This window comes from Mobula hypostoma, chromosome 8, assembly GCF_963921235.1.
Source record: "Mobula hypostoma chromosome 8, sMobHyp1.1, whole genome shotgun sequence".
NCBI classification, from domain to species: Eukaryota; Metazoa; Chordata; class Chondrichthyes; order Myliobatiformes; family Myliobatidae; genus Mobula; species Mobula hypostoma.
Genome location: NC_086104.1, coordinates 2,852,454 through 2,878,446, shown reverse-complemented (window position 1 = coordinate 2,878,446; position 25,993 = coordinate 2,852,454). Strand labels below are relative to the sequence as shown.

The 25,993-nt window shown below is 44.2% G+C and overlaps 1 protein-coding gene across 1 annotated transcript in view; it reads left to right on the top strand.

Annotated features, from left to right (window-relative positions):
• Positions 1 to 24,769, top strand: part of mcm3 (minichromosome maintenance complex component 3) — a 69,231-nt gene extending 44,462 nt beyond the window's left edge. Inside the window, exons 12-17 of the mRNA XM_063055395.1 lie at positions 14,383 to 14,533; positions 15,978 to 16,118; positions 19,585 to 19,679; positions 20,210 to 20,322; positions 21,530 to 21,617; positions 23,222 to 24,769. Coding sequence (XP_062911465.1) covers positions 14,383 to 14,533; positions 15,978 to 16,118; positions 19,585 to 19,679; positions 20,210 to 20,322; positions 21,530 to 21,617; positions 23,222 to 23,420 — 787 coding nt within the window. The 3' untranslated portion in view covers positions 23,421 to 24,769. The remainder of the gene's footprint in view (positions 1 to 14,382; positions 14,534 to 15,977; positions 16,119 to 19,584; positions 19,680 to 20,209; positions 20,323 to 21,529; positions 21,618 to 23,221) is intronic.
• Positions 24,770 to 25,993: the final 1,224 nt, after the last annotated feature.

Below are 25,993 nucleotides of genomic sequence, written 5' to 3'. Positions count from 1 at the left end.
AGATGCTCCAAAGACTTCATTCCTGGGAGAGGAAGAACCTTTGTGGATAGGCTAGAACTGGGGACAACTTGAAAGGTGAGCCCAAGAGAGGACTCCGGTGAGCTGCTGATGCCCTGGTAGGGGTGATGGGGTGAAGACAAAGAATCACAAACTTTGAGGGGTTGTGGTCCAAATGCAGGCAAATTAGACAGACATCTTGATTGGCATGGGTGAGTTGGGTTAAGGGATTGTTTCCATGCTGAATAAATCTATGGATTTTAACAAAGATTCAGATTGTATACTGGTCTGCAAAATAGATCATTTGGGGTCCCGGGTGAGCTAGTCAATTGGATACAAAGCTTCTTTGGTGGAAGAGCGTCCTGACCAGACGCTTCATCGTTTGGGTTGGGCATCCCAAGGCCTCTGGTCATAAGTTTCTTGTGTGGCCTGGTAGCATAGTGGTTAACAAGCACTTTACAATGCAGACGAACTGGTTTCAATTCCCCCCCACTGTCTGAGGAGTTTGTATGTTTTCCCCGTGACTGCATGGATTTCCTCTAGGTGCTCCTGTTTCCTCCCACAGTCCAAAGATGTACCGGTTGGTATGTTAATTGGTCATTGTAAATTGTCCCATAATTAGGCTGGGGTTAAATTGGGGGATTGCTGGGCTGCATGGTTTGAAGGGCCAAATTGCAAGGGCTACTGGCACTATCTCCACCCATCTGATATTTATCAGAAATACTGTGTACACAGGGCGTGATCCCTCCCATTCATCCACCAATCTCTTTGCAGCAGGCTGTAAGACTGCTCAACTTCCTGTCACCATCCAGCTCTCATCACGTATGAAGCGCCAGTAGCGTTATACTGTTTACTTTTTAATTTGTGTCATGAATTTGCTCACTACTGGTAATATTACTTTGCGTGTTGTGTGTGAGTTATATATGTATTGTGCATGTAGGTCTGGAGGAATGTTGCATTGTTTGCCAGTATACTGTACATGTCTACAGTTGAATGACAGTGAACTGAACTTGAGTCAGATTGGTGCCTGTGACAAGTGATACATCTACTTCAGTTTTGTCATTAGTCATGGAAAAGTACCGAGCAGCAGCAGGCACTTTAGCCTATCTAGGCTGCGCTGAAACATTTAAGCAGCCTACTGCCATCGACCTGCACCAGGGCCACAACCCTCCACATTCGACCATGCATGTACCTATCCAAACTTTGTTTAAACATTGAAACCGAGCTCACATGCACCACTTGTGCAGGTAGCTCATTCCACACTCTCAACCCCATGAGTGAAGTTTCCCCTCATGTTCCCCTTAAACTTCTCACCTTTCACCCATAACACATGACCTCCTACCCAATGCTATTTACTTGGATAGTAGTGTCAGTGGCATGGTTATTAAGTTTACAGATGGCACTAAAGTTGGTGGTGTGATGGTCTAAGGTCACAACAAGATGTGCGTCATCTGAGAGATGGTCTGAGAAACGGCAGGTAGATTGGAGTTGATTCACTGATGCATTTTGGGAAGGTAAAGCGGGGCAGAATATGCACAGTGAATGGGAGGGCCCTGAGTATTGTAGAACAAAAGTCCCCTGAAAGTGTTCTCACAGGTAGCCAGGGTGCTGAGGTAGCAACTTGGCCTTCATTGGAAAGGGCATTGAGTATAAGAGATGGGGCGTTGAGAATTACTGGCATACTGTGAAATTTATTTTGCGACAAGTACAGTGCAATTCATAATAATTATGAATTACGATAAGAATGTGCAAAAACAGAATAAAGTAGCGAGGTAGCGTTCATTGTCCATTCAGAAATTTGATGGCGGAGGGGAAGAAGCTGTTCCTGAAAGACTGACTTTGTCTTCAGGATTCTGAACCACCGTCATTGATGGGAGCACTCTCGGGTGTTGGGGACAGCTACTTTGAGGCTTCACATTTTGAAGCTGTCCCTGATGGTGGGGACGCGAGTACCCATGATGGAACTGGCTGAATTGGTGCCTCCAAACCAGATGGTGATGCAGTAATACCCACAATTTGCTGGGGGAACTCAGCAGGCCGGGCAGTAGCTAAAGAAAATAGTTGACGTTTAGGGCCAAGACCGTTCATCAGCACTGGGGAGAAAAGAGATGAGAAGTCAGAGGGTGGGGGGTGGGGAGAGGAGGAAGTACTACAAGGTGATGGGTGAAATTAGAGGGGGATGAAGTGACGAGCTGCGAAGTGGGTTGGTGGAAGAGGTACAGGGCTGGAGAAGGGGAAATCTGATGAGAGGACAAAGGGAAGGGGGGAGGAGCACCAGAGGGGGGTGGTGGGTGGGTAAGGAGTTAAGGTGAGAAGGGGAAATGGGAATGGGGGATGGTGAAGTGGGGAGGAGAGGTCAATACCAGAAGTTTGAGAAATGGATTTTCATGTTCGTGGCCACTCAGATGGAATATAAGGTGTTGCTCCTCCAATCATCACAGCAGTACAGGAGGCCACGGACTGGCATGATGGTGATACAACCAGTCAGAATGCTCCTCATGGTACACCTGTAGAAATTTGCAAGTGTCTTGCGTGCTGTATTACAGTGTGGAGTATTGTGTGCTGGTCTGGTCTCTATAGAAACATAGAAAACCTACAGCACAATACAGGCCCTTCAGCCCATAAAGCTGTGCAGAACATATCTCTAGCTTCGAAATTACCTTGGGTTACCCATAGCCCTCTATCTTTCTAAGCTCTGTATCTATCCAGGAGTCTCTTAAAAGACCCTAGTGTATCCGCCTCCACCACTGTCGCCAGCAGCCCATTCCACACACTCACCACTCTCTGCGTTTTTTTAAAAAAAACTTGCCCCTGATATCTCCTCTGTACCTACTTCCAAGCACCTAAAACTGTGCCCTCTCGTGTTAGCCATTTCAACCCTGGGAAAAAGCCTCTGATTATCCACACGATCAATGCCTCTCATCATCTTATACACCTCTGTTAGGTCACCTCTCATCCTCTGTGCTCCAAGGAGAAAAGGCTGAGTTCACTCAACCTATTCACATAAGGTATGCTCCCCAATCCAGGCAAAATCCTTGTAAATCTCCTCTGCACCCTTTCAATGGTTTCCACATCCTTCCTTTAGTGAGACGACCAGAACTGAGCGCAGTACTCCCAAGTGGGGTCTGACCAGGGTCCTATACAGCTGCAACATTACCTCTCAGCTCCTAAACTTAATCCCGTGATTGATGAAGGCCAATGCACCATATGTCGTCTTAACCACAGAGTCAACCTGCGCAGCAGCTTTGAGTGTCTTTCTTTCTTTTTAAATCTTTTTATTGAGTAAGTATACAAAAAAGGTAAGCCATATAAACATTAATACAATGTTAAAGTATAATAAAATTCCAAAAGATAACAATACCAAAAAGAAAATGCTACAAACAATGTAATTTAAGCATAAGAAACCAAGATAACATAATAGTATACTAAATTTTATATATATCAATGGAAAAAAAAGAAAAAAAAACCCCAAAAAAAAACCCACCGTGCAGCTAACTAAAAGCAAGGCAAAGCAATGGGCTAACTTGAAACCAAACAGAGTTAAACTTAAAATCACGTCCTCAATCCCGACCTCCATTAAAACAGTGAAAAAAAAACAAGAAGGGTAAATATTACATTAAATGAAAATATCGAATAAAAGGTCCCCAAATCTGTTCAAATTTAAATGAAGAATCATAAAGGTTACTTCTAATTTTCTCCAAATTCAAACATAAAATCGTCTGAGAAAACCAAAAAAAGGTAGTTGGAGCATTAAGCTCTTTCCAATGTTGTAAAATACATCTTTTCGCCATTAAAGTAAGAAATGCAATCATTCTACGGGCTGAAGGGGAAAGATTACTAGAAATTTTAGGTAGTCCAAAGATAGCAGTAATAGGGTGAGGAGAGATATCTATATTTAATACCTTAGAAATAATATTGAAAATATCTCTCCAAAAAGTTTCCAAAGTAGGGCAAGACCAAAACATATGAGTTAAAGAGGCTATCTGCCCCGAACATCTATCACAGAAAGGATTAATATGCGAGTAAAAACGCGCTAACTTATCTTTGGACATATGTGCTCTATGAACCACTTTAAATTGAATTAGGGAATGTTTAGCACAAATAGAGGAAGTATTAACTAATTGTAAAATCTGCCCCCAATCATCCACAGAAATGGTAAGCCCCAATTCCTGTTCCCAATCTACCCTAATCTTATCAAATGGAGCTTTCCTAAGTTTCATAATAATATTATAAATCATAGCCGATGCACCTTTCTGACATGGATTAAGGTTAATTATCGAATCTAAAATATATATAGGAGGAAGCATTGGAAAGGAAGAAAGTATAGTACTTAGGAAATTTCTAACTTGTAAATATGTAAAAAAATGTATTCTTAATAAGTTATATTTATTAGATAATTGTTCAAAAGACATAAGGGAACCATCTAAAAATAAATCCAAAAACCGTAAAATACCCTTAGTCTTCCAAGTTTGAAAAGCGCGATCCGTAAAAGAGGGAGGAAAAAATGTTACCTAAAATAGGAATCGCTAACCCGAATTGATTAAGATCAAAAAATTTTCTGAATTGAAACCAAATGCGCAAAGCATATTTAACTATCGGGTTAGAGACCTGCTTAAGGCGTTTCGAATCAAAAGGAAGAGAGGAACCTAAAATAGAACCAAGTGTATAACCCTGAACAGATTGTAATTCCAATGCTACCCATTTAGGAATAGATAGTATGTCCCGGTCAAGTAACCAAAATTTCATATGTCGAATATTAATAGCCCAATAATAAAATCTAAAGTTAGGTAATGCTAAACCTCCATCTCTCTTAGCTTTCTGTAAATGTATTTTACCCAGTCTCGGATTCTTATTCTGCCAAATAAATGAAGAAATTTTAGAGTCAACTTTATCAAAAAAAGATTTAGGAACGAAAATTGGTAATGCCTGAAACACATATAAAAATTTTGGCAAAAAAAACATCTTAACTGCATTAATACGACCAATCAAAGTTAAATATAAGGGAAACCATTTAGATGAAAGTTGAGTAATATGGTCTATTAATGGTAAAAAGTTAGTCTTAAATAAATCTTTATGTTTACAAGTAATTTTAATCCCAAGATATGAAAAGTAATTATTAATCAATTTAAATGGAAATTTATAATATAAGGGAAGATGTTTATTAATCGGAAAAAGTTCACTCTTACTAAGATTTAATTTATAACCTGAGAAAAGACCAAATTGTGCTAATAACTCTAAAACAGCAGGAATGGATCTCTCAGGATTAGAAATATATAAAAGTAAATCATCAGCATAGAGTGATAATTTATGGGACTTTAATCCCCGAGTTATCCCAGTAATATTTGAAGATTCTCGAATAGCAATTGCAAGAGGTTCTAATGCAATATCAAATAATAGGGGACTAAGAGGACAGCCTTGTCGAGTACCACGAAAGAGAGGAAAAAAAGGTGAGTTTAAAGAGTTAGTACGAACCGAGGCTACAGGGGAGTGATATAACAGTTTAATCCAGGATATAAATTTCAAGCTAAAATTAAACATTTCAAGCACCTTAAATAAATAAGGCCATTCTACTCTATCAAAAGCTTTCTCGGCATCTAAAGAAATAACACACTCAGGAACATTTTGTGAGGGAGTATAAACGATATTTAACAATGTACGAATATTATAGCTTTGAGTGTCCTATGGACTCGGAACCCAAGATCCCTTTGATCTTGCACACTGCCAAGAGTCTTGCCATTAATACTATATTCTGCCATCATATTTGACCTACCAAAATGAACCATTTCACACTTATCTGGGATGAACTCCAGCTGCCACTTCTCAGCCCAGTTTTGCATCCTATCAATGTCCTGCTGTAACCTCTGACAGCCTCCATACTATCCACAACACCTTTGTGCATTCAGCAAATTTACTAACCCATCCATTCAGGTCACTTATAAAAATCATGAAGAGTAGGGGTCCCAGAACAGATCCCTGAGGCACACCACTGGTCACTGACCTCCATGCAGAGTATGACCCATCTACAACCACTCTTTGCCTTCTGTGGGCAAGCCAGTTCTGGATCCACAAAGCAAAGTCCCCTTGGATCCCATGCCTCCTTACTTTCTCAATAAGCCTTGCATGGTGTACCTTATCAAATGCCTTGCTGAAATCCATATACACTACATCTACTGGTCTACGGAGAACTAGCAAGAGGAGCGTTGGTAGACCCCAGCTTCTCTTCAAGGACCTCTGCAAGCGCGACATGAAATCCTTAAAAATCAACACACTGTTGGGAGAATACAGCAGATGACCACAACAAATGGCGAGGTACTCTTCAGCAACACCTAGAGCGAGGAGAAAGAGTGATCCTGAGTCAGGTTGAGAAGCGGAGAGCACGGCGAACAACAATTCCACGACGCCCTACACATGTAGCAACTGTGACAAAGCTTGCTGTTCCAGGATCAACCTCAATAGCCAAAGTCGACGCTGCTCAACAAACCAGTGACTACCAGAGGCCCAGTACCCTTTTGTCGACCACGACTGATGGAGGGCACACACACACTGCTCTACCTTACCAGTGTGTTTAGTCACATCCTCAAAATTCAATCAGGCTCATAAGGCACGACCTGCCTTTGACAAAGCCATGCTGACTATTCCTAGTCATATTAAGCCTCTCCAAATGTTCATAAGTCCTGCCTCTCAGGATCTTCTCCATCAACTTACCAACCACTGATGTAAGACTCACTGGTCTGTAATTTCCTGGGCTACCTCTACTCCCTTTCTTGAATAAGGGAACAAGATCCACAACCTTCCAATCCTCCGGAACCTCTCCTGTCCCCATTGATGATGCAAAAATCATCGGCAGAGGCTCAGCAATCTCCTCCCTCACCTTCCACAGTAGCCTGGGGTACATCTCATCCGGTCCCAGTGACTTATCCAACTTGGTGCCTTCCAAAAGCTCCAGCACATCCTCTTTCTTAATATCTACATGTCATCCCTACAATCGCCAAGATCCTTTTCCATAGTGAATACTGAAGCAAAGTATTCATGAAATACCTCTGCTATCTCCTCCGGCTCCATACACACTTTTCCACTGTCACACTTGATTGGTCCTATTCTCTCAGATCTTATCCTCTTGCTCTTCACATACTTGTAGAGTGCCTTGGGGGTTTTCCTTAATCCTGTCTGTCAAGACCTTCTCATAGCCCCTTTCTGGCTCTCTTAATTTCATTCTTAAGCTCCTTCCTGCTTCCCTTATATTTTTCTAGAGCTCTATCATTATTTAGTTTTTTTGAGGCTTTTTTTTTTAAACCTTTTGTAAGCTTTTCTTTTCTCCTTGACTAGATTTACAACAGCCTTCGTACACAGTTCCTGTACCCTACCATCCTTTCCCTGTCTCATTGGAATGTACCTGTGCAGAACGCCACGCAAATATCCCCAGAACGTTTTCCATACTACTGCTGTACATTTCCCTGAGAACATCTGTTCCCAATTTATACTTCCAAGTCCCTGCCTGATAGCCTCATGTTTCCCCTTGCTGCAGTTAAATGCTGTCTGTTCCTAACTATGCTGAAGGAAGCTGGAGAGGGCAAGGAAAATGTTGCTGGAATTGGAGAGCTTGAGTTATATGAGACACTGAACAGGCTGTGACTATTCTCTCTGCAGGCACTTGCTTCTGTCAGCCCCCTATACTTTCCTACAATAACCAAAAAGTTAAGCCCCCTGATAACTGCATGATCATTCAATGCTTGGTCCCCTAGCTATTTTTGGACATAACCTGGGTTACAGGAAAGTTGGCAAGGTGAGGACTTTATTCCCTGGAGCCCAGGAGAATGAGGGGAGATTTGATAAAGGTATACAAAATCGAGTGGTATAGCTAGGGTAAATGCAGGCCTTTTTCCACTGAGGTTGACTGAGACTAGAGCCAGCGGTCAAAGGTGAAATGTTTATGGGGGGGAGAAGAGTAGAAACTTCACTCAGCGGGTGGTGAGTGCGTGGAGCAAGCTGACTGTGGATGTGGGTTCGATTCAGCGTTTAAAGAGGAATCTGGATAGGGACGTGGTTGGGGAGGGTTTCGAGGGCTATGGTTTGGGTGCAGGTCAATGGGACTGGGCAGATCAATAGTTTGATGTAGGGCCTGTTTCTGTGCTGCAGGGTTCTATGACTGTTTGTCAGAGGAAACAGAGTAGGAATCTGTTGATGTGCCAGCCAGGTGATCAGTGGCATTACTGAAGCCTTGTACTCTCAGTTGTGTCTGTGTGGAGTTGTGTTTTCGTCAGTGTGTGGGTGTTGCCTCAGACGCGTAGGTTGGTGGGCTAATTGCTGTAAGTTGTCTGGCTTGCAGATGAGACTGGGGAATGAAGTGAGTGTGGGCTTTGTGAAAATGGCTGAGTGGGTTAAACGGCCTATATTTCTTTTTCTGTGCATCAGTCTGCCTCTGATCCTATTGAATGGCGCAGACTTACAATGCCAGTTGGTGGTCGGCTGCTATTTTGTGTTTTCGTCTCCTCTCTGGTCAATGGAGTCTCATTCACTTTCCTTCCTCTCTAGCCCTTTACCTTTCCTACCCACCTATCACCTTCCCTTCCCCGCACATTTTCGTTCTGGCATCTTCCCCTTTCCTTTCCAGTCTTGAGAAGTGTCTTGTCCCAGCATCCATAGATACTGCCTGCCCTGCTGAGTCCCTTCAGCATTTTGTGTGTGTTGCTCTGGATTTCAGCATCTGCAGGATATTTTAAAAATAAACCAGTGGTGCAAAAGGAGAGCAAAACTAGTGAGGTAGCAAGACATTGCAAAGCAGAATAAAGACTTTAAATGAAGATTAAATTAAATTTGGATACGTAATTCGCAAAGAGTAGAGGTGGTGTTCATGGGCTCGTTGTTCATTCTGAAATCTGATGGAGGAGAAGCTGTTCCTAAAATGTTGAGGTAGGATCTTCATAAACACAAGATTCTGCAGGTGCTGAAATCCAAAATAAAATCAACGATGCTGCCTGAGCTGCTGAGTTATTGTGTCTTCATTCTGTTAGTAGTAATGAGACGAGGGCAGTCGGGTGACACAATGGCATGGCGGTTAGTGCAACAATTACAGCACCAGAAACCCGGGGTCAATTCCCACAGTTGTCTGTAAGGAGTTTGTACATTCCTCCCTTGCCTGTGTGGGGGTCTGATTTCCTCCCACATTCCACAAGTGCACAGCTTAGTGGGGTAATTGGGCACATGGATAGCAGGCTCCTTGGGCTGGAGGGACCTGTTCCGTGAGGCAACTCTTCTATGGATTGTCTTTGGGCGCCGCAGTGGGAACTGCTTGGGCTCTGCGGAAAATAGTGAAGTTTTAGAATCTTCCAGGCCATGCTCTCTTCTCACTGCTGCCGTCGGGAAGGAGGTACGGGAGCTTCCGGTACCACACCAAGTTCAGGATCAGTTATTACCAGTCTCCTGAACTACAGCGATAACTTCAATCATCTTGCCCCGGAACTGATCACTGAACACAACCAGTGGATTTATTTTCAAGGGCTCTACGTATTACGGTAGTTTTTCATTGATTTTATTGTATTTCTTTGTGTTAATACCTGCAAAAATGATCTCGGGGTAGTACATGTTGACATACACTTACCTTAATTAAAAAAGTTACTTTGAACTTTGATAAACATCTTGCTTTCAAACATCCTTGATTGATAGATTCATTGTGGTTATCTGTGTTTAACTTGGCATTTGTCAGCTTCTGAACCAATGGGCCTGTGAGAAAGTGATAATCAAGTTTGTTTGCTCCTGTGCTGAGTATTTCACTGTATTTGCTGGTAATTGAGGTTGAATAGTTGTTCAGTTACTTTTATTTAACAGTTATGCACTGAATAAGCCCCTCTGGCCCTTTGAGCCATGCTGTCCCAGCAAACACACAGTTTTGATTAACTGTAACCCAATCACAGGACAACTTACAACGACTAATTAAACTGTCCTGTAGGTCTTTAGACTGTGGAAGGAAACTGGAACACCTGGGGAAGGTCCACGCTTTCCCTGTGTGGATGTACAGAAGAAATCGAGGTTGAACTCCAAACTTCTCCCCAAGTGCCCAATATGGCCTGCAGCTGTAAGATTAACGTTCAATTCCCACTGCTGTCTGTAAGGAGTTTGTGCATTCTCCCTGTGACAGCTTTGGTTTCCTCGGGGTGCTCCAGTTTCCTCCCCATTCGAAGGACATATGAGTTTGGGTTACTGAGTTGTGGGCATGTTGTGTTGGTGTCGGAAGCATAGTAACACTTGTTGCTGTCCCCAGCACATCCTCTGCCTGTGTTAGTCCTTGACCTAAATGTCGCACTTCTCCATTTCCATGTACATGTAACAAATAGTTAATCTTTCTTTTGTAATCTCTATAGCTCAACAAATCATGCTGTTAGTTGCAGCTTCTGACCCTTTTCCCATTCCCGGTGAAGGGTCTTGGCCCAAAACATCTACAGTTCATTCCTCTCCATAGATGCTGCCTAAATTTAGTTTCTCCAGCATGTGTGTGTTTTGCTCTGGATTTCCAGCAACTGCAGAATCTCTTGTGATTGTGATTTGCTATAGGGACATTGGAATTGGTTTATTATTGTCACAGGTACAGAGATACAGTGAAAAGCTGCTCTCGTACCTTCCATACAGATCAAATCATTAGTGTTTTGAGGTAGAACAGTTACAGAATGCAGAATAAAGTGTAGCAGCTGCAGAGAAAGGGCTGTGTTGTTAAACAATAAGTTTCAAGATCGTAATGAGGTGGATTGTGAGGTCAAGGGTCCATCTTATCATACAAGAGGTCCATTCAGTAGTCTGATAACAGTGGGATAGAAGCTGTCCTTGAGCCTGGTGCTGTGTGCTTTCAGGCTTTTGCCTGGGCGGGGGGGGAGGAGGAGAGAATGTCCGAGTGGGATGGGTTCAATGTGGCTGCTCCACTGAGACAGTGAGAAGTGTAGACAGAGTTCATGGAGAGGAGGCTGATTTCCATTCTGTCCAGAGCTCTGCACTTCACTGCGGTCACGGGCAGAGCAGTTGCTGTACCAGGCTGAGGCAGTTCATAAGTAGAGTGTACAGATTAGAGGGGGCTGGTGAAAGAATAAGTATTGAATGTGTTTGGAAATCACTTTAATGGGGCAGACTGCTCCAGAAGGACCTCCTGTCCTGTTCTAACCTTGCTGACACTTCCCACTCCCACTTCAGAGCCTGCTAGAGCTGAGTTGATTGGGAAGGATGTTGATTTTTATGTTGTACTGTCACTCACTGGTGATTCAGTCCAAGAGCTGACAAATAACTGCTGCAGTTTAGTGCGCGCCAGCGTAACGTTGCCCAGGAGGTAGTGATTCAGAGGATGCATGGTTACCAGCTCAGCAATTTACAATCTGATAGTGGATGTAGACAACGCTGACATTAACCACATCAGATCAGTGGCTCAGGTTCCATCGTTGATAACATTCGCTTCAAGTTACTGCACTAATACCAGTCGAGACTTTGTTCCTCCGTTGTACAGTTAACCCAACACACAAGATCTGAGCAGTTCAAATCTAAACCCCTGCCTTTTTAACTAGCATGAATATAGGCTGAAAGGCCTCCTCTCCAAGTTTACGCAGCCCTGCAGTTTACAAACAGTCATACGAGACGAGGGGAAAGCAGAATAAGTCTTTCTTTTCCGTCCTGATGAAGGGTGTCAGGCTGAAATGTCAATTGTTTCTTCCACTCCATAATAAAGGCATCCGTTAGTCTTGCGAGACCATGGATCTGCACCTGGAAAGTCTTCACTCTCCAGGGCGCAGGCCTGGGCAAGGTTGTATGGAAGACCAGCAGTTGCCCATGCTGCAAGTCTCTCCTCTCCACGACACCAATGTTGTCCAAGAGAAGGGCATTAGGACCCATACAGCTTGGCACCAGGGTCGTCGCAGAGCAATGTGTGATTAAGTGCCTTGTCTCGTTGTCTCATTAAGGCTCGAACTCACGACCTTCAAGTCGCTAGTCCAGTGCCTTAACCACTTGGCCACGTGTCCACTCCATAGATGCTGCCTAACCTGCTATGTTTGTCCAGCATTTTGTGTGTTGCTCATGTTGCAGTCTTTCTTCACGTATTCTGTCACAATCATTGGATATTTTTTGTTTAGTCAGAGGATAAGCAAAGGGCATAAATTAGGGCCAGAGTGTAGAAGCTCGATTATGTTGGGTTAAGAATTTTATTGTGGGCCAGAGAATGTGGAAAACCAAACTGAACGGGAATGTGGACACTTGAAATACGATGTGATGAGGACAGCAGCTTGGCTTAAATAAGGGCAGGAATGAGCATTGAAATATACCGATATTGATCCACCGGGGCAGAGGTCACTGACAGCCACTTACCAGAGTCCTCTGTCCTGAAGCGGCCTTTCAGGTTGTGTCCGGGTGTGGCCCATCCTCAAAGATTCTTCCTCTCCCAGGGATGATGTCTGTTGAGCTTCTGTTGGCGTTTCCGTAGCACTGAGTTTTTACGGGGTGGGGTTGCTAGCCCCATGTCCAACACCCTTCCCCTCTCAGCCCTGGGCTTTGGACTGACTGCGGCGGAGTTGCATTAGAATGTCCCTTGATAGAAACATTGAGCAGGGGAGGAGGGAAGAAAAGTGAGGGGATCTGAGGAGGACTTTCCTCCCTGAGTGGCGACGTTCACAGAAGCTTGCACAATGAGGTGGGTTGAGTTGGGGCAGCGTTCCCAGATGTAGCCGGTCAGGAGGTTCTCCTTTGGAGCAGTCACAGGTTCAAATGAAAAGGAGGAAATGGCTAAACTTTGGTCTGCAGGGTGTGGTTGGGGTTTAAAGTTTATTTCTTGTAGATGTGGTAGAGGCAGGTTCAGTTGAGGCCAAGGAACTGGGTAAATGTATAAACATATGGCGGTCCAGGCCCTTTGGTGCGTGATATTATGCCAACCCTTTAACCTACTCTTAAGATCAATCTAACCCTTCGCTCCTACATAACCCTCTTTCTTCTGTCATCTGTGTGCCCCTTTAATGTACCTAATATTTGGCTCTGCTACTACCCATGTTCAGGGCATTCCTCACACCCAACCATTTCTGTAAAGAACTTGCATCTGACGTCTATCCCCTCCACCTCCTCTCCCCCCCCCCCCCCCATTCACCTTAAAATTGTGGCCCCTTGTGTATTAGCCATTTCTGCCCTGGGGGAGAAAGTCTGACCGTCTATTTGATCTATGCCTCTTATCTTGTACACCCGTCTCATCCTCTGCACTCACTCCTAAGGCATGCCCTCTAATTCAGGTTTAGTCCAGTATATTAACTGTCCTCAACAAATGAGTTTGCAATGCAACACCATTTCACTGAATTATCTACGGCACACCAGCATGCCATTTGATCTTGCTGGTTGGTATTTGTGGTTGTCATTACTCATTGACACTTTCTGTTCTGTTCTCCCTCAATCATCACTACCACTTTGTCTCGGTGAGCTGATACAGGCGCTTCCTATGCTACAGAGTAAAGTTTCTCCTGAATTCTGTGGTGTTGTCCATTGTGTTTAACTTGTGCAGGAGAATTTTTAAAGTGAAAAGACCATTGCAGACAGACATTGCTGCTTTCTCGACCGGCTCCAGTGGTGCAGGTGGTGATCACGACCTCCTTGGTTGCAGCGGATGACCATAACTACTGCTTTGTCTCGTCATGGCGTTCGCTGTCCATGGAGTGTTGCAGGACTGCCTTTCTGGCCGTCCGATCGCACAGTAGATGGCCTCTTCCCAGTGTGCCAGAGCTGACTTCGCATACTAAGGTCACTATCTCAGCCGGCGACCCTCACCTGAATTCTGTATGGCATGTTATTAGTAGTGGTCTACCTTGCCTCTGTGCAAATAACTTGTAGATCCACCCTGCCAACCAAACATGATCCTGGAGATCCCCGGGTTTGAATGCAAGATTGGACGATTAGCTTTCTGTCGTGTGTTCTGAGATACAAAACAAATCAGTTCATTACAACAATACACAGAGGTGGGAAAGGAAAAGGTTAGGTGGTTTTGTGGGTGAACAATTTCTGTCTCGGGCTTGGGTAAATTTGGGCAAGGAAGGTGTACTGGCTTTGGAGGCAGAGTAGAGGAGGTTCATGAGGTTGATTCCAGAGGTGACAGAGTGAGCCTATTGAGAATCGTCTGGGTGGAACTAAAAAGAATGAGAGGATCTTGTGGAGCATATAAAATTATGAAAGACAATAATATTATATAAATAACAAAAATTATAAATGGAACAATTGAGACAGGAAAGTTGTTTCCACTGGTGAGTGAGACGAGAACTAGGGAATAGAGCCTTAAGATTCACATCTGTTATAACCCCTCCATTCTTCTAAATTCCAGCGAGTACATGCCCAGAGCCATCAAACGCTCCTCGTAGGTAAACCCTTTAATTTCCTGTGTTTCAGAGAGAAGATCGTCAGCATGGAGTTCATGCGCAAATACATCCACGTCGCAAAGATTGTCAAACCTGTGCTCACCACAGAAGCAGCCAACTACATTGCGGAGGAGTACTCCAGCTTGCGTAGCCAGGACCAGATGAGTTCCGATGTGGCTCGGGTGTGTGAGCTTTGTAGAGGTTCTTTCTCAGTTTCTCGTTCCTATTCTGTTTGGTTACCGATCACTGTGGCTTGATGTGACTGTCTCCTCTGGGAGATCTAGTTATCTTGTTTAGCGTGATTGCATAATACAAGCAGGAGACTCAGCTCATGAGCCTGTCCCCTCGTAGGACAGCACGGGCCTGTCCCCTCGTAGGACAGCACGGCGCAGTACGGACCCTTCAGCCTGTGATGTTGGGCCAGCCTTTTAACGTACTTCAACGTCAATCTAGCCCATCACTCCTACATGGAGCTCTCTTTTTTTCAACCAACCATGTGTTTTTTTAAGTCTCTTAAATCTCTCTAATACACTTGCCTCTGCCACCATCCCGGAATGCATTCCACGCACCTACCAGTCTGTGTGTAAAGAGCCTACATCTGACATTCTGCACCCTTTCTCCCCCCCCATACTTCCTCCATCTTCAGATTATGCTTATTTGTATTTGCCATTTCTGTCCTGGGGGGGGGGGGGGGGTGGAGTCTCTGGCTGTCCAATTAATCTAAGCTTCATTATCATGTAAGTCATCTCTCGTTCTTTTCACAGGATCCCATTGCTCTAGATTAGCAGGATTTGTGGTGCTTCTGATAGGCTGCCCTTTCATTGCTGATGTAGGGCAGTTCTTGTTCCAAACCTACCCCGGCACCTTTCTCCATTGCATCAGCAACTGTACTGACACTGTCTCCTACACAGTGTGTATCACCCTCACTGATCTCGCATCCGCTCACTCCCACAACTAACAAGACGACACCACCTCCCAGCCCATCTCTTGTAACTATGTCATAGAACATAGGACAGTACAGGCCCTTTGGCCCACAGTGTAGTGCTGACCTTTTAACCTATTCCAAGATCAATCCCTCCTTCAGTCTTCACAACATTTACTGTCTGCCCTTCCATCCACCATGTCAACTGCATGTGTTTGTAAGGAATCAGAATTGTTTATTGTCACCAACAAATGTAAACTTTGCAGCAGCAGTTCAAAGCAATACATTTTTTAAAATTACTATATTGTAAGCTAAATTAGAAATGCATAAAAATAGAGTAAAAAGAAAGCAAAGTTGAGGTAAGGTGGGGCAGCTCCTCTGAACCCTCTCCAATGTCAGCATATACTTTCTTGGATAAATGGCCCAAAACTGATCTCAATACTCCCAAGTGTGTTCTGATCAATGCCTTATAAATCCTGAGCTTCAGAGAGTCCTCATTGGAGGTTCAGAGGTGTCAGTATGACTTCCTTGCTTTTGTATTTTATAGGTTTCCTCCTGTAGTCAGTGCACTGTTGTGGACAGTGAGAATTAATGCAATTGTGCTGGCTGCACCTCATGTTGGTGAGATCAGCAGTGGATTTCTACCAAGGGCTGAGGATTTTTTAATGAGCAGTCTTTCCTCTCCCACCACACTTTCTGCTTAGACTTCACCGGTCACTGCCCGAACTCTGGAGACCTTGATCAGGTTGTCGACTGCCCACGCAAAAGCCAGGATGAGCAAATCCATCGACCTCCAAGATGCTGAAGCTGCTGTCGAACTGGTTCAGTTTGCTTACTTCAAGAAGGTAAAGGCTTGTGAGCATTTGTGTTCGTCCAAGTGCATTCCTGACATATTCTTTCATAAGATCTTTATAAATGACTTGGATGAGCAAGGGGAAGGGTGTGTGTATAAGTTTGTAGCTGACACGAAGTTTGGTGGAGTTGTGGATGTTGTCGAAGGTTACTATAGATTACGACAGGATATTGATAGGATGCAGAGCCCAGTTGAGAAGTGGCAGATTGAGTTTAATGTGAAGCTCCATTTAGTACCATGGAACGTAGGAGAGTGAGGGGGGATGTAACAGAGGTGTACAAAATCATTATGGGTATAAATCCGGTAAATGAAAGCAGGATTTTTCCACTGAGGTTGTGTGAGACTAGAACTAGAGGTTATGGGTGAAAGGTGAAATGTTTAAGGGGAACATGATGGGGGATCTTCACTCTAGAGTGAGTGTAGAATGAGCTGCCAGCGGAAGAGGTGGATGTGAGCTTGATCACAATGTTTGAGGGAAATTTGGATAGATACATAGATGGTGGGGATATGGTCTGGGCACAGGTCAGTGGGATGGCAGATTAATATTTTGGCATGGACTAGATGGGTTGAATGGCCTGTTTCTGTGTTGTAGTGTTCTATGACTATGGAAAAGTGTAAGTGCTTTTCTTTAGTTGCCTAAATTTGAAGGCTGAGGAGAAAATTAGCAGGATTCTTAGTGTGGAGGAACAGAGGAATCTCGGGCTCCGTGTCCATAGATCGCTTAAAGTTGCCACGCAAGTTGGTGGAATTGTTAAGAAGGTGTGTGGTGGTTTGGCCTTCATAAGTCGAGGGATTGAGTTCAGAAGGCCTGAGGTAATGTTACAGCTCTTTAAAAACACTGGTTTGACCACACGTGGAGTGTTGTGTTCAGTTCTTTGCCTCATTCTTGGAACGATGTGAACTTTAGCGAAGGTGTCCATTGGCCTGGATTAGAGACAGTATCTAATGAGGAGTGGTTAAATTAGCTGGGTCTTTTCTCTTTGGAGTGAAGGAGAGGTGACTTGATACAGATGTAAAAGATGATAAGTGGCGTAGATTGAGCGGACAGCCAGAGATGGAAATTCTAACACAAGGCTACATAATTTTAAAGAGATTAAAAGAAAGTATAGGGCGGATGTCAGAGGCAGGTTTTTAAGAGGGTAGGGGGTGGTAGATATAGTAGAAACATGTTGGAAACTCTAGAAATGCACACAGATGACAGGTTAGTGTAGGAGGCGAGGACAAGATTGATCCTAAAAATAGATTAAAAGGTGGCACAACATCATGGCCTGATTAGGGTATGTTCTATCAGCCGATAGTGGAAACGGCTTTCTGCTGCAGAGCATGCGTACCCTCAGCCTAGTGTGCGAACAACTGGCAGCATTCTCTTTGGAAGCAAACTGCTGGTACACACACTCTCATTTTGCTTTTCATTTTACTCTTTGCCTGGGTGAAAAAATTGATAGAATCTCAATTCCTAATTGAGCATGTGACCATGCGCAAATGTGTCAACTAATGCAACATGCATAGAATGCTGGCGGAGCTCCGAAGGTCAGGCAGCATCTATAGAAGGGAATAAACAGTTGGATTTTGTCTGGGTAGCCTCCAACCTGATGACATAAATAATTGGCTTCTCTAACTTCCAGTAATTTCTCACCCCTCCCCTTCTCTTTCCAATCCCCATACTGGCTCTCCTTTTATTCCATCTCTTATCTGCCCACCACTCCCTCTGCTTTCTCCCCTCCACCTAATTACATGTCCATCAGCTTCCTCCTTCAGCCCTTCTTCCATCTATCATAAGGACGTGAGATACAGAGCAGAATTAAACCACTTGGCCCATTGAGACTACTCCGCCACTTCATAGCTGATCCATTTTCCCTCTCGGCTGTAATCTCCTGCCTTCTCTCTGTATCCCTTCATGCCCTGACTGGTCAAGAATCTATCAACCTCTGCCTTAAATATTCATAAAGAATTCACCTCCACTCTATTCTGAGGCTGTGTCCTCTGGTCTGAGACTCTGCCACCATAGAAAACATCCTCTACACATCCACTCTATCCAGGTCTTTCAACACTTGATAGCTTTTGATTGGGTCACCCCTCATTCTCCTGAATTCCAGTGAAGACTGGCCCATAGCCAACAAACGCTCTTCGTTTGACAAGCCATTCAATCCTAGAATCATTTTGGTGAGCCCTTCTTCAAACCCTCTTCAGTGTCAGCACATCCTTTAAGATGAGGTGCCCAAAACTGCTCCCAATACCACCAGTGCTTAATAAAGCCTCAATTTTACATTTTGCTTTATATTCTAGTCCTCTTGAAACAAATGTTAACAGCACATTTGTCGTCTTCACCGCTGACTTAACCTGCAAATTAAGCTTTAGGGAATCTTGCACAAGGACTCCCAAGTCCCTTTTCACCTCAGATTTTTGAATTTTCTCTCCATTTAGAAAATAGTCAACCCTTTTATTCTTCCAAAGTACATGGCCATACACTTCCTGACACGGTATTCCATCTGCCCCTTTGATCAGGAGAATAGGCAAAGAAAGTCCTCCTTTAGTGTCTCTACTTCAAACCTACCTGGCTCTCCACCTACCTTCATATTGTCCACGAAGTTTGTAATAAGTCATCAATTCTGTTATCCATTGATGTACAACGTAAAAAGAAGCTGGAAGCTTGCTTTAATTTCCCCCCCCCCCACCCATTCAAAGTACATTTAGTTAACAAAGTATGTATGCAGTATACAGCCTGGAGGTTATTCTTCTCCACAGACAGCCACGAAGCAAAGAAATCCATGAAACACATTCAAAGAAACCCCCCCCACCCCCCCATGCAAATGGTGACTGGAATGAATGAGCGAAAACAATATAAAAACAAAAACCGAGAGAGTCCATATTCAGTGCAGTTCAGTGTTCACTATCTGTAGGCCACCCAGATTCAAAATTGCCCAAAATAGCGACGGGGAAAGTAGCTAGAGTCCAATCACAAACCGCCATCTTACCCCTCACCTGGCTTCACCTAGTACCCCTTCCCCTCGCCACCCCCACCACACCTTCTGGCTTCTGCTTCCTTTCCAGTTTTGAAGAGTCAGCCTGAGGTGCCAACTGTTCATTCCCCTCCATAGATGCAGCCTGACTGCTGAATTCCTCCAGCATTTTGTGTATGATGCTGTGGATTTCCAGTATTTGCAGAACCTCGTGTTTGTGTTTCCTGCAAACAAATGCCACATTAATCATTGCAACAAAGTAGAGCTTCCAAGAACAGCTGCGTGTGATGGTGAGGTGGCAGGCATCTCCAAGAAGCAGACTTGTACCTACCTTGTCATAAGCTCTCTGATCTAAAGGAGCTGAACACGTTACCAACAGCCCGCAACGCACAGCACATAACCCAAGTAGCACATATGGTTATGACTGCAGAGAAATGTAGTCTATCCTGTAAAAGCCACTCAATTCCCATAAACCTAACACTCGTCTGTGGTGTGCAGGTTTTGGAGAGACAAAAGAAATCACGCAAAGATGAGAGTGACGTGGAGACGGAGGAAGAGGAGGTGACCCAGGATGATGGCGACAGCAAGAAGAGGTAAAGATCCTGCTAATGTGGACGGGCACATGGTTCTGCATTGTGTATCAGTTTTGCATTTGGGGGCCCAGGTAGTGAGATTGTCGTTGGCTATTTGATTCGGAAGATCAGTACAGTAACAGGCCCTTCCAGCCTCGCGAGCCTGTGCTGCCCAACTTATTTGTCACATATATATTGAAAGATAGTGAGATTTGTTGTTTGTGTTAACGACCAGCTCAGTCTGAGAATGTGCAAGTGTCACCATGTTTCCCACAGCAACATAGCATGCTCTGGGGGAAGGGGGAATCTGAGCTCTGGGGAGGGGGTGGGGGAGCCCGAGCTCTGGGGGTGTGGGGGGGGGAGGGGAGCCCGAGCTCTGGGGAGGAAACTCAGACGGTCATGGGGAGGACCTACAAACTCCTCATAGACAGTGGTGGGATTGAATCCCAAATGGTGATTGCTGGTGTTGTCCTAGCCAGGCTGCTCATGTCTCACGATGTATGATCAATGGGAATAAACCTGTGTCTGATCCTGATTCTGTGCACTCTCAGGAGGAAGCCCCAGTCGAAGGGTGGTGAAGGCAGAAAGCGGAGACGGGAGCTGGGTGAGGATGAGCAGTATGACCCCTACGACTTCAGTGATGCTGAGGAGGAGGCTCCAGACAGTGAGTTCTCATTTCTTCTTCTTCTTCTGTCACTAACTTCTTCAGGACTGCATAGGAGCATGTGCCCTGTGAAAGACAGACTGAGTCGCTACCGTTGTGTTGTCACAGTTACTTGACCTGGGTGTGTAAGGTGAATTAACCGACGCACTGAATTAAGGGCTTCCTGTTGCTGAATGAGAGTCTACACAGACAGGGCAGCACTATACACCTTGGAAATGAAGACAAGATTTCAATTTAATTTTCTTTTTAAGATCTGCTTCATTGTCATGTGTACCTACAATGAAATGCATTGTTTTTGTCAGCGACCTACACAGACTGAGGATGTGCTGGGTGGAGCCCGCAAGTGTGCCTATGCTTCAGTCCCAACGTAGCATGCCCACAGCTCAGTAACCCTTGCGCATACATCTTTGGAATGTAGGACGAAACCCGAGCAATATGACCTCAGGAGAAACATAATTGATGTCCAACACATCCCTGGTACCAGGCTACCTGCAATTAAGGACATGCAGTGCTTATGAAAAGTATTCACCCCACCCCTCCCACCCCTTGCGAGTTTTCAAATTTATTGTTTTACAGTATTGAATCCCAGTGGGTTTACTTTGGCTTTTTGACACTGATCAACAGACAAAAGTCTCTTTTGTGTCAGTGTGTGGAAAAAAAAAGTGATCTAAGTTAATTAGAAATATAAAAGTAATTGATTACATAAGTATTCACATGCCCCTCTCATCTCTCCACCCCGCCTCTCCCCCCCCCCCCATGATGCATCTAATCATCACTGGTGCAGCCAATTGGTTTTAGAAATCACCATACGCTGTTGAGGTGTTTCAATTGATTGTAGTAAAAATACACCTGTATCTGGAAGGTCCAACTGCTGGTGAGTCAGTATCCTGGTTTAAAAATTACACCATGAAGACAAAAAAAAAACACTCCAAGCAACTCTAACTGTATAAGTCAGCTATGATGCAACGGTGGAGCAGACTCGATGGGCCAAGTGACCTAATTTTGCTCTTGTATTTTGTGTTCTGATTCAGGCTGAATGGTGAAGCTCCACCAGTCAGCTCTGGGAGTAGGATGAAGTTAGGCTTGTGCTATGATGGTGGTGTACATAGGTCTGGACTTTTAAGACCCCTGCTTTAGTTTGGATGTAGAACATGAATGTACGTGACTAAATTGGGGAAATAATCTGATTATTTTCTTCGCCCCTCAGCCCAGCCGCGCACTCCAAAGACCCCTGATGCTGACGAGCGGATGGACGTCGGTGATGGAGCTGCTGAAACTGTGCTAAGTGAAGAAAGGTCAGTCCATTGGCATCTGGACACCACCTCTGGATTCACAGATACCTTCGTGTTCACAATGGAGGATGTTTGGTTTTCCTTCTTCACCGGGAATGGCCAGGGCCAACTTTTTGAGCCATGAGCAATTTTGGGTAGGGTGAAGGTGACTCTTTGGGTCTGGTTTGTCTACAGGCAGTTGTACACGACCGGTATGGGCTCTTTCAATGTAATATCACTTAAGAGCACTAACCGGTAGAAATGATTGAGATTTTTATAGAGGTAGCAAAGGACATTGATGAGGATATGGCAGTGGACGTTATCTACATGGAGTTTCATAAACATTTTATAAGGTCCCTCACAGTGGGTTTATAAGAAGATAAAAATGCATGACATCCAGGATGAATTACAAGTTTAGATTCAGAACTGGTTTTGTCCGTAGAAGGTAGCAGGCATTAAAAGCTTTTATTCTGGTTGTAGGTCCGTGACCAGTGGTATTCTACAAGGATCAGTATTGGGTTTCTCTGATATACAGTATATGAATAATTTGAATGAAAAATGTAGATGGGTGGATTATCAAAATTGGTTGAGTTTTGTGGACAGTGAAGGACCTTCAAAGGTTGTAACAAAGTACATTTCCGTAACCATCTTATCCATTTGCTTAGCCACTTTCAGTGATCTGTACCCCAAGAACCCTCTGCAGCTCACTGCTATCAGGAGACCTAACTGTATATTGTATTTCATTTGACCTGCCAAAGTGCAACACCTCATACTTGGCCTAGATTAAACAACACATCTGACTTTAGTTTTTTCCCTCTCAAATTTCAGGGGGAATTCAGTCATGTTGTGATCACAGCCTCCTGAGGGTTGTTTTTTTTTTCACCTTCAGCTCTCTAATCAGTTCCAGTTCATTACACAATACCCAATCCAGAATAGCTGATCACCTAGTGAGCTCAACCACAAGCTGCCCTATCTTGTAGGCATTCTGCAAGTTCACTCCTTTGGGATCCAGCATAAACCTGACTTTCCCGGTCTGCCTGCATCTTTGTGTACTTATACTGTGCACTTGTGATGCTACTGACACTGCAATTTCCTTGGAATTGAAGTATCCATCAGTCTCTCTCGATTGAAATCCCCCATAACTATCGCAACATCATTCCAAATGCCCCATCTTCAGCCCTATCACTGGTTCTCATCCCCTTGCCAAATTAGAGTCATTGAACACTACGGCACAGAAAAAGTTCCTAGTCTCTACCAAACTGTTACTGTACCTATTCCCTTTGACTGGCACATGAACCATAGTCGTCCATACTCCTCCCGTCCGTGAATGAGGTGACCAGAACTGAACTGGATACTCCCGAGTATGGTTGAACCAGGGTTTTATAGAGCTGTGACATTACCTTGCAGATTTTAAACTCAAACCGCCCCCCCCAAACTTTTGCTGGAAGTCAGCTTGCTGAATTCTTGAATTTATGGATTGCAGATTGTCTAGTAGGAAAGTTGTGCAGCAGTCAAACAAGTGTTGCATCCCTTGCCGTTGGTTGTAGTTGGTGCTAAAAGTTGGGGCACATTCCTGTGGGTGACTATAATGTTTTGTGGTCCTAATGCTATCTTTAATCCCGGCACAGGTTGAAGGTGTTCAAAGCTGCCCTGTTAGATGCTTTCAAAGCTGTACATGCACAGTCCCTCGGAATGCAAACCCTGATGGCTTCAATCAACAAAGGAAATGAGGTTCCATTCTCCGAGGAGGAGGTGCAGGCCGCTCTCGACAAGATGCAGGAAGACAACCAGATTATGGTGTCAGATCAGATCATCTTCCTGATCTGAAGTAGTCAATTTCAACATGCACCTCCTGTGCATCAGACAGATCTAAAAGCACAGTGGGGTGTGACTAAAGGACCTGCTGTGACTGCTTAAATATTGGCCAATTTTTGTAGAAATTAAGTTTTCCCTACCCTGTTGCATTGGGTCATTCTCAATGCACTTCAAGAGCTTGAGCTCGATGTAGGTGTCCGGTAAATGTGTCCCCTGTGGTCTGCAGGGAGGGGGGGATTTCCATTGGTTCAAGAAGGAAAACATTTATTATTTTTTTTATATATATACGCAGCCTAATTTCTTCAGAATTGCACTGCTGAATATTGCCTGTGTCTGTTATAAAGACTTGAGTTTGAGGGATTTCAGAGTACACCTGCTGCCCATCAGTATCCTGGGAAGTGTGGGTGGAGGGGACATAATTAGCTTGCCATGACACTGGAAGGGGTGGTCTACTGGTTTGAAAGGTAGGGAAATTCTTCTCAGCCCCTCATTCCTACTGGGACATAGTCTGCCAACAGAAACTCATCAGAGTCCTCTGTCCTGGGCCGGACTGTCAAGTTATCCCCAGCTGTAGCCCATCCACAAAGATCCTTCCTCTTCCAGGGATGAGGTCTTTGGAGCTTCTGTTGGCATTCTTGTAGCTCTGGGTTTTTAACATGATTGAGTTGCTTGCCTATGCCCCAACCTCCTTCCTTTTGCAGCTGGCTTGGGACTGCCTATGGCAGAGGTGGGTAGGGAAGTGGAAGGGTTAAACTCAGGATGTACATCTCTATAAGTCCAAGAGGTTGTCGAAGTGTTGAAAGGGTTAAATCATCAAAATGGCTCATCAACCCTGCTTAAAGGCTTCCTTCTGAAGATCCTCTTGGGGCGGTGTTGCATCATACTCCGTTTCTTGTCTTGCTCCTAAAATAGTTTTAAATTCAAATAGTTCCGGTATGATTGGTCCTTCGCTCCGCAGTGTCCCGCTAATTCATGGCCCCTTTGATTATCCAGTGCTACATCAACCAGTGACCAACAGGGGTGAAGGTCAAGGTTCAGTAAAACGGTCCAGAGTGGCCCTTTGCCCAGGTGGGAGGGGAGGGCTGTACTGACAGCTGTTTGCAAGTTTACAGTAGGCTCTTTTGAACTTCAGTGTGGTTAGTTCTGACATTGCAGGAGTGTCATTGCCGGTCAAGTTTCTGACATCAGTGACCCTTTGAAGGCGCATGATCTTGCTTGTGTTAGGCAGTGGTTGGGTCCTCTCTTGTTGACCGTCTCCTGGAATAACCGGTTCCCGCAGAAAGGGGTGGCCAGCTGCAAAGTTGTATCATGCTGAAATTGCGTTACTGCTTGTGAAAAGGATTTTTGTAATAAAATTTAATTTGTTTACTCATTGAGCCCACTCTTTCCACCAAAGAAACCCTTGTCTTCAGTTTCAATATGAGTCGTTCAGACTGAGATGAAGCTAGACGTGAGAATGTCGGAACAAGAGACATTTTATTTTCCAATACCAAGCATGCATCTGACCTTGTTTTTTGTTCTACTTTCTACATTCTGCTGCGTTATGCTAATTGGTATTAGCTTGGTCTTAAGTTCTTCTGTATTGTGTGGTTTTTGAGGCAGTTTTCAAGTTGCAGGTTCTGTTCTGAAGTCAGTTTCATTGGAGCCACGGATACCAATGAGGAATAGGGGCTGAGATTTTCCACCAGTGTGAAGGAGAAGAGGGTCAGCCTGGCTTACTGATCATAATTTATACCTGCTTTCTAAATTGTGCTAATTTTCCTGATAAGATGTGTCACAATTACTTCAGTTTCTTGCATCCCCATTACCAGCTCCAGCTATCATACGGACAGCATGCCAGTTTGAGCATTTATTTCCAAACAGGACCATAAAATATTCGGCCCATCGAGTCTTCTCCACTATTCTATCATGGCTGATTTATTATCCCTCATTCCCCATTCTCCTGCCTCCTCCCCATAACCTTTGACACCCCGATGAATCAAGAACCTCCAATTTAAATATGCCCAATGAATTGGCCTCTACAGTAGCCTGTGGCGATGAATTCCAGATTCACCACCCACTGGCTAAAGAAATTCCTTCTCATCTGTTCTAAAGGGACGTCCTTGTATTCTGAAGCAGTGCCCTCTGATTCAAGACTCACTATTGGAAACATCCTCTTCACATCCACTCTGTCTAGTCTTTTCAACCTGTACTTTGAGAACATAGAACATTACGCTACAGACCTTTTTTTAGATTATGAGGACACGCAGTCCCCTTTTATTGTCATTTTAGTAATGCATGCATTAAGAAATGATACAATGCTTCCTCCGGCCAGACCAAGACTGGAAAAAATAACAAAACCACATATAACATATAGTTACAACAGTGCAACAATATCATAACTTGATGAAGAACAGTCCATGGCACAGTAAAAAGTTCAAAGTCTCTCGAAAGTCCCACATCTCACGCAGACAGAAAGAAGAAAACTCTCCCTGCTATGTCCGACTCTGAGCCATCCGAAAACTTCGAGCCACCGATCAGCTCTCCGACACCGAGTACTGAGCACCATCTCTATCTGAACGATTCGACCTCAATCTCGGTCGCCA